Source organism: Salvelinus fontinalis, chromosome 14 (genome assembly GCF_029448725.1).
Source record: "Salvelinus fontinalis isolate EN_2023a chromosome 14, ASM2944872v1, whole genome shotgun sequence".
NCBI lineage: Eukaryota > Metazoa > Chordata > Actinopteri > Salmoniformes > Salmonidae > Salvelinus > Salvelinus fontinalis.
The window spans coordinates 36,077,669-36,091,275 of NC_074678.1; the positions used below are offsets into that span (position 1 = coordinate 36,077,669).

The 13,607-nt window shown below is 46.8% G+C and overlaps 1 protein-coding gene across 1 annotated transcript in view; it reads left to right on the plus strand.

Annotated features, from left to right (window-relative positions):
* ror1 (receptor tyrosine kinase-like orphan receptor 1) overlaps positions 1 to 13,607 on the plus strand; it is a 115,066-nt gene that overhangs the window by 96,648 nt on the left and 4,811 nt on the right. The window contains exons 5-12 of the mRNA XM_055861579.1: positions 1,742 to 1,869; positions 2,888 to 3,024; positions 4,082 to 4,262; positions 4,861 to 5,106; positions 5,454 to 5,665; positions 11,361 to 11,540; positions 12,188 to 12,415; positions 12,503 to 12,648. Of these exons, the coding sequence (XP_055717554.1) occupies positions 1,742 to 1,869; positions 2,888 to 3,024; positions 4,082 to 4,262; positions 4,861 to 5,106; positions 5,454 to 5,665; positions 11,361 to 11,540; positions 12,188 to 12,415; positions 12,503 to 12,648 (1,458 nt within the window). The remainder of the gene's footprint in view (positions 1 to 1,741; positions 1,870 to 2,887; positions 3,025 to 4,081; positions 4,263 to 4,860; positions 5,107 to 5,453; positions 5,666 to 11,360; positions 11,541 to 12,187; positions 12,416 to 12,502; positions 12,649 to 13,607) is intronic.

Sequence of the window (13,607 nt, forward strand, 5' to 3'; positions counted from 1 at the left end):
TCTGCCCCACTCAGACATAATGTTCCAAGTCATCTCTCCCACTCAGCCATAATGTTACAGGTCATCTGCCTCACTCAGCCATAATGTTCCAGGGCATCTGCCCCACTCAGCCATAATGTTCCAGGTCATCTGCCTCACTCACCCATAATGTTCCAGGTCATCTGCCCCACTCAGCCATAATGTTCCAGGTCATCTGCCTCACTCACCCATAATGTTCCAGGTCATCTGCCCCACTCAGCCATAATGTTCCAGGTCATCTGCCCCACTCAGACATAATGTTCCAGGTCATCTGCCACACTCAGCCATAATGTTCCAGGTCATCTCCCCCACTCAGCCATAATGTTCCAGGTCATCTGCCTCACTCAGCCATAATGTTCCAGGTCATCTGCCCCACTCAGCCATAATGTTCCAGGTCATCTGCTCCGCTCAGACATAATGTTACAGGTCATCTGCCTCACTCAGCCATAATGTTCCAGGTCATCTGCCCCACTCAGCCATAATGTTCCAGGTCATCTGCCCCACTCAGACATAATGTTCCAGGTCATCTGCCTCACTCACCCATAATGTTACAGGTCATCTGCCCCACTCAGTCATAATGTTCCAGGTCATCTGCCCCACTCAGACATAATGTTACAGGTCATCTGCCCCACTTAGACATAATGTTCCAGGTCATCTGCCCCACTCAGCCATAATGTTCCAGGTCATCTGCCTCACTCACCCATAATGTTCCAGGTCATTTGCCCCACTCAGCCATAATGTTCCAGGTCATCTGCCTCACTCAGACATAATGTTCCAGGTCATCTGCTCCACTCAGCCATAATGTTCCAGGTCATCTGCCTCACTCAGACATAATGTTCCAGGTCATCTGCCCCACTCAGACATAATGTTCCAGGTCATCTGCCTCACTCAGCCATAATGTTCCAGGTCATCTGCCCCACTCACCCATAATGTTCCAGGTCATCTGCCTCACTCAGCCATAATGTTCCAGGGTGGTTCATGTGGTTGTGAAGCAGGATGTAGAAGAGGGTGCTTATTGTGACAATATGATAATAGTTATGTGTGTGCCTCATGATGTCATACTCCCTTATATGGTCTCATCTGGCATGGCTTCAGTCACATGACTGAATAAGCTCATAGTGAGAAGACGTCTCTGTGAGTCATGTGAGTCTTGTGAGTCGAGTGTCGCATGAATCGTGTGAGTCTTGTGGTGTGAGTCGTGTGTGTCGTGTGAGTCATGTGGCATGTGAGTCGTGTGAGTCGTGTGAGTCATGTGCCCTAACACTAAACCTAATTCTAACCCTAACACTAATTCTAACCTTAAACATTAACCCCCTAGAAATAGCATTTAACCTTGTGGCGACTAACAAAATGTCCTCAGTTGGTCAAATGTTTGTTTGATTTCTATTCTTGTGGGGGCTTTGGGTCCCCACAAGTATAATTATAGTATAGTATAGTTATCCAGACAGAAAAGAGAAATAGACAAAATAACATTTCGATTTAGAGAAATAAAAGAAATGAAATCATTTATCTGAGTAAACCAGAAACCTTTCAATATAGAAACCATTTAAATACAATACATAGGAAAGTTGTGCTGGACTCTGGTAGAGAGTGTTTCTGCCACATCCCTGTTATAGTGTAATGTGTGGTGCTCTCTAGTGGTCATAATTATGACTGTAATGTATACTCTCTCTCTCGCTCTCTCTCACTCTCTTCCTCTCTCTCGCTCCACCTATGTTGTCAGTGATGATTTTGATGAGGAGGGGTTCTGCCAACCGTACAGGGGAGTGGCCTGTTCTCGCTTCATAGGAAACCGCAGCATCTTCGTTGACTCTCTGCAGATGCAGGGTGAGATCGAAACCCAGATCACAGGTATGCCGCCTGCCTCTGTGTGTGTGTGTGTGTGTGTGTGTGTGTGTGTGTGTGTGTGTGTGTGTGTGTGTGTGTGTGTGTGTGTGTGTGTGTGTGTGTGTGTGTGTGTGTGTGTGTGTGTGTGTGTGTGTGTGTGTGTGTATGTGTGTGTGTGTGTGTGTGTGTGCTAGGTCCCATCTGACCCTGGTTGAGTCTGTAGCTTGTCATTACTGTCAGTGAGGATGATGAGAGGATATCTGGTAGAGGGGTGAGAGTGAGTTCAGGATGATAAAGTCACAGTATGGAACACACATGATCTACACAGTATGGAACACACATGGTCTACACAGTATGGAACACACATGATCTACCACAGTATGGAACACACATGATCTACACATTATGGAACACACATGATCTAAACAGTATGGAACACACATGATCTACACAGTATGGAACACACATGATCTACACAGTATGGAACACACATGATCTACACAGTATGGAACACACATGATCTACACAGTATGGAACACACATGATCTAAACAGTATGGAACACACATGATCTACACATTATGGAACACACATGATCTAAACAGTATGGAACACACATGATCTACACAGTATGGAACACACATGATCTACCACAGTATGGAACACACATGATCTACCACAGTATGGAACACACATGATCAAAACAGTATGGAACACACATGATCTACACAGTATGGAACAAACACGATCTACCACAGTATGGAACACACATGATCTACACAGTATGGAACACACATGATCTACACAGTATGGAACACACATGATCTACCACAGTATGGAACACACATGATCTACCACAGTATGGAACACACATGATCTACACAGTATGGAACACACATGATCTACCACAGTATGGAACACACATGATCTACACAGTATGGAACACACATGATCTACACAGTATGGAACACACATGATCTAAACCGTATGGAACACACATGATCTGATACACATATATTCACATTCCCACTTCTTCCATCCAGCCGCCTTCACCATGATCGGAACGTCCAACCACCTGTCGGACCGCTGCTCCCTGTTCGCCATCCCGTCTCTGTGCCACTTTGCCTTCCCAACATGTGACCGCAGCTCTGGGACTGACAAGCCCAGGGACCTGTGTAAGGTATGATGACATGCTTCACAACTACGATTATACCTACATCTTCTAGGCTTGTAGCATTAACTTCTCTGGGATATGTGGGACGGTAGCGTCCCACCTAACCAACAGCCAGTGAAATTGCAGGGCGCCAAATTCGAAACAACAGAAATGTCATAATTAAAATTCCTCAAACATACAAGTATTATACACCATTTTAAAGATAAACTTCTCGTTAATCCAGCCACAGTGTCTGATTTCAAAAAGGATTTACGGCGAAATCACACCTTGCGATTATGTTAGGTCAGTACATAGCCACAGAAAAACACAGCCATTTTTCCAGCCAAAGAGAGGAGTAACAAAAAGCCGAAATCGAGTTAAAATGAATCACTAACCTTTGATGATCTTCCTCAGATGACACTCATAGGACTTCATGTTACACAATACATGTAAGTTTTGTTCGGTAAAGTTCATATTTATATCCAAAAACCTGAGTTTAGGCGGGACGCTACTGTCTCACTTGGCCAAAAGCCAGAGAAAATGCAGCGCGCCATATTCAAATAAATTACTATAAATCACACATAAATCCAGCCAACATGTCAGAATTCAAATAGGCTTTTCGGCGAAAGCAAACGATGCTATTATCTGAGGATAGCACCATAGTAAATAAAGAGAGAGAAGCATATTTCAACCCTGCAGGCACGACACAAAACGCAGAAATAAAAATATAATTCATGCCTTACCTTTGACGAGCTTCTGTTGTTGGCACTCCAATATGTCCCATAAACATCACAAATGGTCCTTTTGTTCGATTAATTCCGTCGATATATATCCAAAATGTCCATTTATTTGGCGCGTTTGATCCAGAAAAACACTGGTTCCAACCTGTGAAAAGTGACTATGAAATATCTCAAAAGTTACCTGTGAACTTTGCCAAAACATTTCAAACTACTTTTGTAATACAACTTTAGGTATACAGTCTAGGACGTATTTCCATTGTGGTCCTCTTATTAAAATGTTATGTTGCTTTTATTGTTTGTTTGACCCTCAAGTCTATCCTCTCCTCTTGTCCTCTCTGTGTAAGGACGAGTGTGAGATCCTAGAGAATGACCTGTGTAAGACCGAGTACATCATCGCCCGTTCCAACCCCATCATCCTGAAGAGACTGAAACTACCGAACTGTGAAGACCTGGCGGGACACACCAGCCCAGAGGCTGCCAACTGTATGAGGATAGGGATCCCCATGGTCGAGCCCTTCAACAAGAGTAAGAATTATCATTTAGTTGTAGTTTTATTTATTTTGGTAGATCAGCTTTAATATTGCAGATAGACTTTGGGTTGGGCGGCAGGTGGTTAGAGCGTTGGGCCAGTAACCGGAAGGTTTCTGGATCAAATCCCTGAGCTGACAAGGGAAAAATCTGTCTTTTTGCTCCCGGTCGCTGAAGACGTGGATATCGATTAAGAAATCCCCCCCCCCCCCCCCCGTACTTCTCTGATTCAGAGGGGTTGGGTTAAATGTGGAAGATACATTCAGTTTCTATCAAATGAATAGTTTTCATTATTTGGATGGATATGGAATGAAATACTATATACACAGAAAGACTATTGCACATCTTCATAGCACACACAATCAACTAGAGGAAGATACTTTTTACTTATTTCTACTGTCTACTTCAACGTTTTCTATTGGAGAGGTTCTGTCAGAAGCCATAGGATCCATTACACAAAAGCAGACCTGTATACTTTCATGTTAACATGGATCTGCATATCAGAGTGAAGCCCATCAACAATAAAGTTAAAACTCTCTCACTTATACTTACCAATTGTCTAACAATGTTCTTATGTTCTTCTCCCTTTGACCAGACCACAAGTGTTTCAACAGCAGTGGTTCAGACTTCCGCGGGACGGTCAGTAAGACCAAGTCAGGTCGTCAGTGCCAGCCCTGGAACTCTCAGTACCCTCACAGCCACACCTACCTGGCGGTACAATACCCCGAGCTCAGCGGAGGACACTCCTACTGCCGTAACCCCGGCAACAAGCAGGAGGGACCATGGTGTTTCACGCTGGACGAGGGGGTCCGCTTGGAGCTATGTGACATCCCTGTTTGTGGTGAGATTTAGGGGGGTTTAAGGTTTTATAAGCACTAATGACACCCTATCTGTGGTGAGATATAGAGGGGGTTTAAGGTTTTATAAGCACTAAGGACACCACTTTCTGTAGTGAGAGAGGGTGTTAGCAGTGTGCCAGGCTGGGTTATAAGGCTTCATAAACACTACGTTATTATTGGGAGTCAGTGCTGCGACCTATCAAATAGACACAGTAGTTGTTATGCGTTATGTTATGGTCTGTTTAACAATAAGTGACATTACTACCTGAGTTCATTATGTTAGTAATTGACAGTGTATTTACAGTGTTTAGATTGCCCAGCCCTGACATTAACCCTGTGTCCCATCCAGATTATAAGGAGAAGCGTGGGGGCAGTAACATGGAGATTCTGTACATCCTGGTCCCGAGCATAACCATCCCTCTGGCCATCGCCCTCCTTTTCTTCTTCATCTGTTTGTGTCGTAACAACCAGAAGGCTTCTCGCCCCCCAGCCCCCAGACAGCCCAAACCTGTCAGGGGACAGAACGTTGAGATGTCCATGCTCACCAATTACAAACCCAAGGTATAAGTCCCCTCTCTGTAGCTAAGTCCCCTCTCTGTAGCTCTCTCTCTTTCGTTCTCTCTCTCTTTCTCATTCTCTCACTCTCTCTCTTTCTGTTTCTCTCTGTCTCTCTCTCTTTCTCTCTGTCTGTCTGTGTGTCTGTCTGTCTGTCTGTCTCTCTCTCTCTCTCTCTCTCTCTCTCTCTCTCTCTCTCTCTCTCTCTCTCTCTCTCTCTCTCTCTCTTTCTCTCTCTCTCTCTCTCTTTCTCTTTCTCTCTCTTCGTTCTCTGTCTCATTGGGCCTCTTTGTAATGTGTGACAACAGTATGAGTATTTTGCCTATAAGTTCATTCATATTCTCCTGCAGATTGTATTACAGTCAACACTGCATTCTTATAATGTTATTTCTGATATATCTCTATCCACCTTGTTTAGAAGGTTATCCAGGCTGTGTTATGATGTGAGACAAAGGTCTACTCCCTGATGTTATAGCCAATCAAAGCTACAGCTGTAGTGGACTGGCTCTGTCAGACAGGCCAGTGTTGTGGTCCCCGTCAAAGTCCCTGTCATCTCTGATTTAGATTGACCTGTGGGAATCTAGAAGAGTGGATCCTTCTCTCACAGAAAACTAAAACCACTAACAATACAGTGTCTACTGTCTGAGTCTTTATGTCATCCCTAAATACATCTGCCCCACCGCTCCTGTCCTCCTCAATGTCACCACTATCCACTGGGCCTTGCTCCAGGTCACCTAGGGTTTGTTGTTCATGACAGCATTGGCCCCGCCCAGCACAGCCTGGCCCAGTGTGCTGCGGGGCGAGGATGAGCCTGGTTTGGCCCCGCCCAGCACAGCCTGGCCCGGTGTGCTGCGAGGCGAGGATGAGCCTGGTTTGGCCCCGCCCAGCACAGCCTGGCCCGGTGTGCTGCGAGGCGAGGATGAGCCTGGTTTGGCCCCGCCCAGCACAGCCTGGCCCGGTGTGCTGCGAGGATGAGTCTGGTTTGGCCCCGCCCAGCACAGCCTGGCCCGGTGTGCTGCGAGGCGAGGATGAGCCTGGTTTGGCCCCGCTCAGCACAGCCTGGCCCGGTGTGCTGCGAGGCGAGGATGAGTCTGGTTTGGCCTCGCCCAGCACAGCCTGGCCCGGTGTGCTGCGAGGCGAGAATGAGTCTGGTTTGGCCCCGGGGAGGGAGAAACCCAAACCAAAAACATCTGTTGCCCTTTGATAACAGTCACATCCCCCACCACCATTCCATTGCTAACCACTCCCCCAAACAGTCCTTCCCCCCCCCCCCCCCCCCCTTAACTGACTGTGGCCTCCGTCAGGAATTTCATTTTTCATCTGGGAGTTCCTGGAATCTTTCATAACCCCCCTTGTCGGTTTGGTCGGTGTCAATCATTTTCGGTTTATTGTCCCAGCTCTATGAAGTCCTCTTTACTCTCGTGCATTTGACTAATGATTGAAAATGATCATTCCATTTAATGTCAAGTCAATTCAGCAAGTACACTGAAATTCCAATTCTCTTCAATGCTTTTCAGCCAGGACAATTTGGAACTGGAATTTGGTTTACTTTCTGAATTGACTGGAATTGAAATGTAATTGACCACAACCCCGATTCCCAATGTGCGATGGCAGGCTTGCTCTACATGTACAAGTTGAGTCGTTTTGGAGTTCGGTCCATACCTTTTTGTTTGAGGGAGGTGGTATTGACAGTTTCCTGAATTCTAAGACAAACTGAAATTAAAGCCAGATTAAGTCAGTGGCAAAGAAGATAAATATCTTTCAAATGCTAATATTTGGTTCTGTTGACAACCAAACACAATTCAATATCACAAAATATCATTCCATTTTAAATCAACCAGAGCTTCAAACCCTAGGCCTATTGTATTATCTATTTTCTGTTGTTTTTCTGTGTTGAATTGAAACAATAGCTGTTGATGACTTTGAAAATGCTATATAGGCCTAAATAGTCTCATTGATGATACATGAGTGATAAAGTATGGTCACATTTCATCTGCTCTGTTAAACCTTCTCTTTGGAATGACTTCAATAACAACAGTGAATCTATTTTGTCTTTAAGTGGCGCTATCTCAACAATAATTCTCACTATAGCACATTGGTAATAGTCAGCGATGAACATCATAGTTAAGCAGGATAGGCTTGGTTAAAACTCTGGATGGGAGACCGAAGGGTAGCTGTAGCTAGATCAACTCTCCAGTAGGAGGTGCTGTAGCTAGATCAACTCTCCAGAAGGAGGTGCTGTAGACAGATCAACTCTCCAGTAGGAGGTGCTGTAGACAGATCAACTCTCCAGTAGGAGGTGCTGTAGACAGATCAACTCTCCAGTAGGAGGTGCTGTAGCTAGATCAACTCTCCAGTAGGAGGTGATGTAGCTAGATCAACTCTCCAGTAGGAGGTGCTGTAGCTAGATCAACTCTCCAGTAGGAGGTGCTGTAGCTAGATCAACTCTCCAGTAGGAGGTGCTGTAGACAGACCAACTCTCCAGTAGGAGGTGCTGTAGACAGATCAACTCTCCAGTAGGAGGTGCTGTAGCTAGATCAACTCTCCAGTAGGAGGTGCTGTAGACAGATCAACTCTCCAGTAGGAGGTGCTGTAGGTAGATCAACTCTCCAGTAGGAGGTGATATAGCTAGATCAACTCTCCAGTAGGAGGTGCTGTAGGTAGATCAACTCTCCAGTGGAGGCTGCTGAGGGAAGGACGGCTCATAATAATGGCTAGAACAGAGAAAATGGAATGGCATCAAACACATGGAAACCAGTTATTGCGCTCCAACCATTACCACAAGCCAGTCCTCCCCAATTAAGGTGCCACCAACCTCCTCTGAATTCAACATATTTTATGTTGAAATTAATCCTGTGGTTGAAATTTCACCCTCAAAACAACTCTCAAAACAGAGATACACGTAGATTCCACGTCACAATACGTTGATAAATTACGTTGGAACAATGTTGAGTTAACCAGTTTGTGCCCAATGGGTCTTGGCTCCACTCTAGTTCTCATGGTTCAGTCCCCGGCTGGGTTGATAATTACAGTCATCTGTCATCCCTCAAACCAAAGTTCACCTTCAGTTATTAATGGCTCTCATTTATACCACATTAATAATTACAGAGAAAATTGATTACCTGCAATTTCTGAAATATGCACTAACTTGTCGGTTTATTGTTGTTTGTGTTGGGGGCACGCTGCCAGATTGTGTTGGGGGTGTGTTGCCAGAGTCTGGGCTGGCGTTGGTATATTTATGCATTTTCTGTCTGGAGCTGAAGGGATTTATTGAAGAGTTGAGCTGAGGAAAGGAGATAATGGATACAGTATGAGACTAATAGATAATTATGACATATCCAGGCAATATTGCTCACACGCACACACACTGGTATATTAGGCACTTTTCCTACATCAAATTATAACGAGCACCAATTGTAAGCTGTTAAGTTTTAATGTCTGTCTACATACCAAGATAGTTATGAGTGTTGAATATGAGTATAAATCTGACTTGAAATTTCAGCATGTAACCATCTCCCCCTCTCTTTCTCTCTCCCCCTCTATCTGCTTCTCCCCCTCTCTTTCTCTCTCCCCCTCTATCTGCATCTCCCCCTCTCTTTCTCTCTCCCCCTCTATCTGCTTCTCCCCCTCTCTTTCTCTCCCCCTCTATCTGCTTCTCCCCCTCTCTTTCTCTCTCCCCCTCTATCTGCTTCTCCCCCTCTATCTGCTTCTCCCCCTCTCTTTCTCTCTCCCCTCTATCTGCTTCTCCCCCTCTCTTTGTCTCTCCCCCTCTATCTGCTTCTCCCCTCTCTTTCTCTCTCCCCTCTATCTGCTTCTCCCCCTCTCTTTGTCTCTCCCCCTCTATCTGCTTCTCCTCCTCTCTTTCTCTCTCCCCCTCTATCTGCTTCTCCCCCTCTCTTTCTCTCTCCCCCTCTATCTGCATCTCCCCCTCTCTTTCTCTCTCCCCCTCTATCTGCTTCTCCCCCTCTCTTTCTCTCTCCCCCTCTATCTGCTTCTCCCCCTCTCTTTCTCTCTCCCCCTCTATCTGCTTCTCCCCCTCTCTTTCTCTCTCCCCCTCTATCTGCTTCTCCTCCTCTCTTTCTCTCTCCCCCTCTATCTGCTTCTCCTCCTCTCTTTCTCTCTCCCCCTCTATCTGCTTCTCCTCCTCTCTTTCTCTCTCCCCCTCTATCTGCTTCTCCTCCTCTCTTTCTCTCTCCCCCTCTATCTGCTTCTCCCCTCTCTTTCTCTCTCCCCCTCTATCTGCTTCTCCCCCTCTCTTTCTCTCTCCCCCTCTATCTGCTTCTCCTCCTCTCTTTCTCTCTCCCCCTCTATCTACTTCTCCTCCTCTCTTTCTCTCTCCCCCTCTATCTGCTTCTCCTCCTCTCTTTCTCTCTCCCCCTCTATCTGCTTCTCCTCCTCTCTTTCTCTCTCCCCCTCTATCTGCTTCTCCCCCTCTCTTTCTCTCTCCCCTCTATCTGCTTCTCCCCCTCTCTTTCTCTCTCCCCCTCTATCTGCATCTCCCCCTCTCTTTCTCTCTCCCCCTCTATCTGCTTCTCCCCCTCTCTTTCTCTCTCCCCCTCTATCTGCTTCTCCCCCTCTCTTTCTCTCTCCCCCTCTATCTGCTTCTCCCCCTCTCTTTCTCTCTCCCCCTCTATCTGCTTCTCCTCCTCTCTTTCTCTCTCCCCCTCTATCTGCTTCTCCCCCTCTCTTTGTCTCTCCCCCTCTATCTGCTTCTCCTCCTCTCTTTCTCTCTCCCCCTCTATCTGCTTCTCCTCCTCTCTTTCTCTCTCCCCCTCTATCTGCTTCTCCTCCTCTCTTTCTCTCTCCCCCTCTATCTGCTTCTCCCCCTCTCTTTCTCTCTCCCCTCTATCTGCTTCTCCCCCTCTCTTTGTCTCTCCCCCTCTATCTGCTTCTCCCCCTCTCTTTCTCTCTCCCCTCTATCTGCTTCTCCCCCTCTCTTTGTCTCTCCCCCTCTATCTGCTTCTCCTCCTCTCTCTCTCCCCCTCTATCTGCTTCTCCTCCTCTCTTTCTCTCTCCCCCTCTATCTGCTTCTCCTCCTCTCTTTCTCTCTCCCCCTCTATCTGCTTCTCCTCCTCTCTTTCTCTCTCCCCCTCTATCTGCTTCTCCCCCTCTCTTTCTCTCTCCCCCTCTATCTGATTCTCCCCCTCTCTTTCTCTCTCCCCCTCTATCTGCGTCTCCCCCTCTCTTTCTCTCTCCCCCTCTCTCTGCGTCTCCCCCTCTCTTTCTCTCTCCCCCTCTCTCTGCTTATCCCCCTCTCTTTCTCTCTCCCCCTCTATCTGCTTCTCCCCCTCTCTTTCTCTCTCCCCCTCTATCTGCTTCTCCCCCTCTCTTTCTCTCTCCCCCTCTATCTGCTTCTCCTCCTCTCTTTCTCTCTCCCCCTCTATCTGCTTCTCCTCTCTTTCTCTCTCCCCCTCTATCTGCTTCTCCTCCTCTCTTTCTCTCTCCCCCTCTATCTGCATCTCCCCCTCTCTTTCTCTCTCCCCCTCTATCTGCTTCTCCCCCTCTCTTTCTCTCTCCCCCTCTCTCTGCTTCTCCCCCTCTCTTTCTCTCTCCTCTCTGCTTCTCATCCTCTCTTTCTCTATCCTCTCTCTGCTTCTTTCCATCTTTTTCTCGCCCCTCTCTCTGCTTCTCCCCCTCTCTTTCTCTCCCCCCTCTCTCTCTGCTTCTCTCCATCTTTCTCTATCCCTCTTCTTCTCTCCAGAGTAAGGCCAAGGAACTCCCCCTATCCGCAGTGCGTTTCATGGAGGAGCTAGGTGAATGTACATTTGGTAAGATCTACAAGGGCCACCTGTACATGCCTGGTATGGAGCATGCCCAGCTGGTGGCCATCAAGACCCTGAAGGACTACTCCAGCCCTGGCCAGTGGGGGGACTTCCAACAGGCATGTTATTATGCATGTTATTATTCATGTTACTGTGTTGTGGTAGTAATTTATGCTACCTTTAATTGGTGCTTTTGATGCTCTCTGATGTTAGCTACTGTTATTGTGTAATGATATTCATTGATGCTGTCTTTAATTGGTGCTTCCGATGCTATATGATGCTCTCTGATGCTATCTGATGCTCTCTGATGATCTCCGATGCTCTCTGATGTTCTCTGATGCTTTCTTATGCCCTCCGATGCTCTCCGATGCTATCCGATGCGCTCTGATGCTATCTGATGCTCTCTGATGAACTCCGATGCTCTCTGATGATCTCCGATGCTTTCTTATGCTCTCTGATGCTTTCTGATGCTATCTGACGCTCTCTGGTGCTCTCTGATGCTATCTGATGGTCTCTGATGCTCTCTGATGCTATCTGATGCTCTCTGATGCTATCTGATGCTATCTGATGCTATCTGTTGGTCTCTGATGCTCTCTGATGCTTTCTGATGCTATCTTTTGGTGATATTTAATGCTATTTATTGTTTTTGGTATTCTGTTTTTCATCTGATGTTACGTCTGTTTTGTCTACTGCTGTTTGACATTTGACATGAAATTTCCCCTCAGATATTTTTTAAGTACCTATCTACTTATCTATCTATATGTAGGAGGCATCAGTCATGGCTGAGCTGCACCATCACAATGTGGTGTGTCTTTTGGGGGTAGTGACCCAGGAGCAGCCTGTCTGCATGCTGTTTGAGTTCCTGAACCAGGGGGACCTCCATGAGTTCCTCATCATGCGTTCTCCTCACTCTGACGTGGGCTGTAGTAGTGATGAGGACGGGACCATCAAGTCCATCCTGGACCACGGAGACTTCCTGCACCTGGCCATCCAGGTAGCTACCATAACTACTGTATGGGTTGAGATAGAAATATAACATTAATGGACATTAAAGTATCTATTCTACTTTACTCTATTCCAGGTGGCTGCTGGTATGGAATACCTGGCCAGTCACTCCTTCGTCCATAAGGACCTGGCAGCCCGTAACATCCTAGTGGGGGAACGGCTCCACGTCAAGATATCTGACCTAGGTCTGTCCCGAGAGATCTATGCCTCCGACTACTACAGGTACTGTACGTGGCTCACTGTCTCCCTAACCCTAGACCTGACCCTAACCCTAGACCTGACCCTAGACCTGACCCTAACCCTAGACCTGACCCTAGACATGACCCTAACCCTAGACCTGACCCTATTTAGGGCGTAATGAGCCAGATGCCAAGTGCCAAATGCCAAAAAGGCCCATAGCTCTGCACTGGTACTTGTATAGGCTTTCATTGCTATACACATTATATACTATGCCTGAAAAGAGGCACTATGAATGGGATGCAATTCATAGTTCACTGCCCTTGAGCCCATAGGCTCAGATGCCACATGCCAAAATGGCACTTCCACAAATGCCAAAAGGCCCATAGCCCTGCCTTGGTACATGAATATGCTTGCAGGGCTATACACATTATATACTATCCCTGACAAAAGGCACTCTGACTGGGATTCAATTCATAGTTCATTGCCACATGCCCAAATGCCAAGTGCCAAATGCCAAAAAAAATGCCAAACGACCTATCCCTAACCCTTGGCCTGACTCTAACCCTAGACCTGACCTGACCCTAACCCTAGACCTGACCCTAGACCTGATCCTAACCCTAGACCTGACCCTAGACCTGACCTTAACCCTTGACCTGACTCTAACCCTAGACCTGACCCTAACTCTAGATCTGACCCTAACTCTAGACCTGACTCGAACCCTAAACCTGACCCTAACTCTAGACCTGACCCTAACTCTAGACCTGACCCTGACTCTAGACCTGACCCTGACTCTAGACCTGACCCTGACTCTAAACCTGACCCTAACTCTAGACCTGACCCTAACTCTAGACCTGACCCTGACTCTAGACCTGACCCTGACCCTAGACCTGACCCTAACTCTAGACCTGACCCTAACTCTAGACCTGACCCTGACTCTAGACCTGACCCTAACTCTAGACCTGACCCTAACTCTAGACCTGACCCTAACCCTAGACCTGACC